Here is a 2,534-nt window from a genome sequence, read left to right on the forward strand (position 1 = left end):
TGTTACCGTTCGAAGGCGGGAATTTGTTCCTGAATTATTTTAAGAGTCTCTTAAAGGAAGCCAGAGTTGGGGCTGTGCGTATGTCCGGTGGTAGACTGTTCCAGATGGTGGGTCCACGGTAGGCGATGGCTCTTCTGAAGGTTCTCGGTGGGGTTTTGGGACAGCAAGTTGATTGCTTGTGCTTTGCCTGGTTTTTCTTGTGCTTTGGTCTCGGCAATAGACAAACATCTGGCGCATGTAGGGTGGGAGTTGTTTTGTACGTTTGTTGTTGGCACAGTACGCGTACGATTAGTCTGGTGTGGGCGATGGCGGCAGAACAGCACTGTGGGTAGGTCGGAGGGTGGTGTTTCCTTCAGGGCTCCAGCTGATGTTCCCATTTGGAGACATGAAGCCACAAGCAGGCAGTGCCCAGATGGGAGTTGGGCGTACGACTTGATCATTTTCCTCAGACTCGTTTGGCTGACGTTGTTTGGCGCTGGTGCTCACCGATGTAGACAGATCTAGAGGCATCTGTCTGGAGTTCATCACAATAGGCCCACTGAAGGGATAACCTGCAAGATGGTTTAAGTCAGTAAATGTTGTTTCAGAAATGAAGGTATGATGTCCATGAATTCATCAACTCAAACTCACGACACGAGTATCCGAAAATTACAAATTTGTTAAAGCCTCTGTCTTGACATTGAAGGACCTACATTTTTTCATCACATAATGTTTACATCATATACAACATCAAATAATGCCGCCTAGCTATAATCCTTAGTCCTGAAATAGACTTTCTTCACTCTGTTTATACTTCCTAGCCAAATAAACACATTAAAAGAGCAACGTTACAACGAAATGTTCTGCCACAACCTCTATCCCCATAGACCGCTTGGTAGGCACCGGCGTCACTTCCTGTAAGGAGTCGGGCGCCCTCCAAGATCCTGTAATAGAAGGTAAAACAAAAATGGACAAAAATGGAGCTTTAGTGGAAATATCTAACGTAACAGCAAATTTCCAGTACAATAACGTACAGAGTACAGAAGCAAGAAAACGCATCGTATTGAATACCAGTTCAATGTGGATGATCTATGTCCAATATCAGGGTGAAGTGTCAGAAGGGCGGTAGAAGTTGACAAAGGTTAGATCAAGGAGGTTAACAAATCTCATTGGTTAGATGACGTCATTGGCGTAACTTTTGCCACCAACCAGATCTCAGAGTAGCAGGTGGCAGAAGTTGGGAGAAGTTAGATGACGTCATTGTAACTTCTCCCACTGAGAAAGGTAGGGTGGCAGGTCACTGAGGTGGCAGGTGATCTATCCCAAATGTACTCCATCCCAAGAGCGCGTTTGGGATAGAAGCACATCTGGGATAGACCTGCATCCAAGATGTGCCTCTATTCCAAAAGCGCTCTAAACCAGAGCGCATCCTGGATATCCCAGACGCGCTCCTTTTGAGATTTTTGGTTTGAACTCAAGTGATGTTAAAGGGGCATCGAACTCCAGGAGGGAGTGTTATTTTCCGATTACTATCAAGTTTAGGAAATAATGAATGATACTACTTCACATTATACGATAAAGTACCCATTTGCCCCACGCGCATTAAAAACGATCCAGTCTTCCACGAAACTCCCCAATCTAAGACTATGGAGTGATAGAATGTGCCTGACAATGCCAGACTAAAGGTTGGTTACAATGCTAATTTCAGGAGCGCTAAGAAAAACTCGTCTTGTTCTGTGTTCTTTGATATCTACAGAGCATTTGGCCTTCTTAGTGTGCTTGGTGCTCCTCATGTATTCCAAAAATATGCACGGTAAAGGAAGTGTCTATACTTATAGAGAATGTATCGGCAGGGTTGCATGGGTTTACTGAGTGTCATATTGTTTTACAAAACATATACCGCGTAATTTACCACAAGTGGAATCCCACAAATGGTCGGCTAATTATGCATTTGTTGATACGTTATCTATTGGAAAATAACACTCCCTTCTGGAGTGGAATGCCCCTCTAAAATGCAACGTTACTCTTCTGCCCTATTCGTTAAGATCATCATCATCATATTGATAAAGATGTTCATCACAAAATGTTTTGTCTGTAAAACCTTGATGAAAAAGATGAAATGTTACTAACGCCATGACATCCGAGTCACGAAACGCCTTGGCGAAGGGGTTGTTCTTGATCTTCAGCCGTGTGACCCGGTGGTTCTGATACGCCGTCACGGCCACAAAGGCTGTTTCCTCGAACTGGAAGGTGTGTGTGTGGTCACCAAGACAACTCCGGGCTTTCTTGTCGGTTTCTTGACGGGATATAATGATTTTTGTCTGGTACTTGTGCATCGAATGGAGAAGAAACTGGCGGGAATAAAAAAACGGAGTGTTTGTTGCATGCGTTGTTCAAAATTCAAGGAGAGGAAGATATGAGTCTATTGTATAATTAGATGCACATGTATGTAAAAGTAGGCAGAATATCTTAGCAAATTAGTTATCTAGTTAGGACATGTGATGTCCGGGTTTATCTATTTTAAATCATTACCTGCATTAGATATTCATTTACTA

At 43.3% G+C, this 2,534-nt stretch overlaps 1 protein-coding gene across 1 annotated transcript; it reads right to left on the reverse strand.

The window, feature by feature from the left end:
* Positions 1 to 147: 147 nt before the first annotated feature.
* On the reverse strand, positions 148 to 2,315 carry LOC118409280 (T-box transcription factor TBX5-A-like). Its single transcript, XM_035810176.1, has 3 exons — positions 2,110 to 2,315; positions 853 to 923; positions 148 to 551 (listed from the first exon to the last, which is right to left on the reverse strand). The coding sequence occupies exons 1-3, from the start codon at positions 2,313 to 2,315 to the stop codon at positions 289 to 291; spliced, it is 540 nt and encodes a 179-aa protein (XP_035666069.1). The 3' UTR covers positions 148 to 288.
* Between the last annotated feature and the right edge of the window lie 219 nt (positions 2,316 to 2,534).

This window comes from Branchiostoma floridae, chromosome 2 (assembly GCF_000003815.2).
Source record: "Branchiostoma floridae strain S238N-H82 chromosome 2, Bfl_VNyyK, whole genome shotgun sequence".
In the NCBI taxonomy this organism is placed as follows: Eukaryota; Metazoa; Chordata; class Leptocardii; order Amphioxiformes; family Branchiostomatidae; genus Branchiostoma; species Branchiostoma floridae.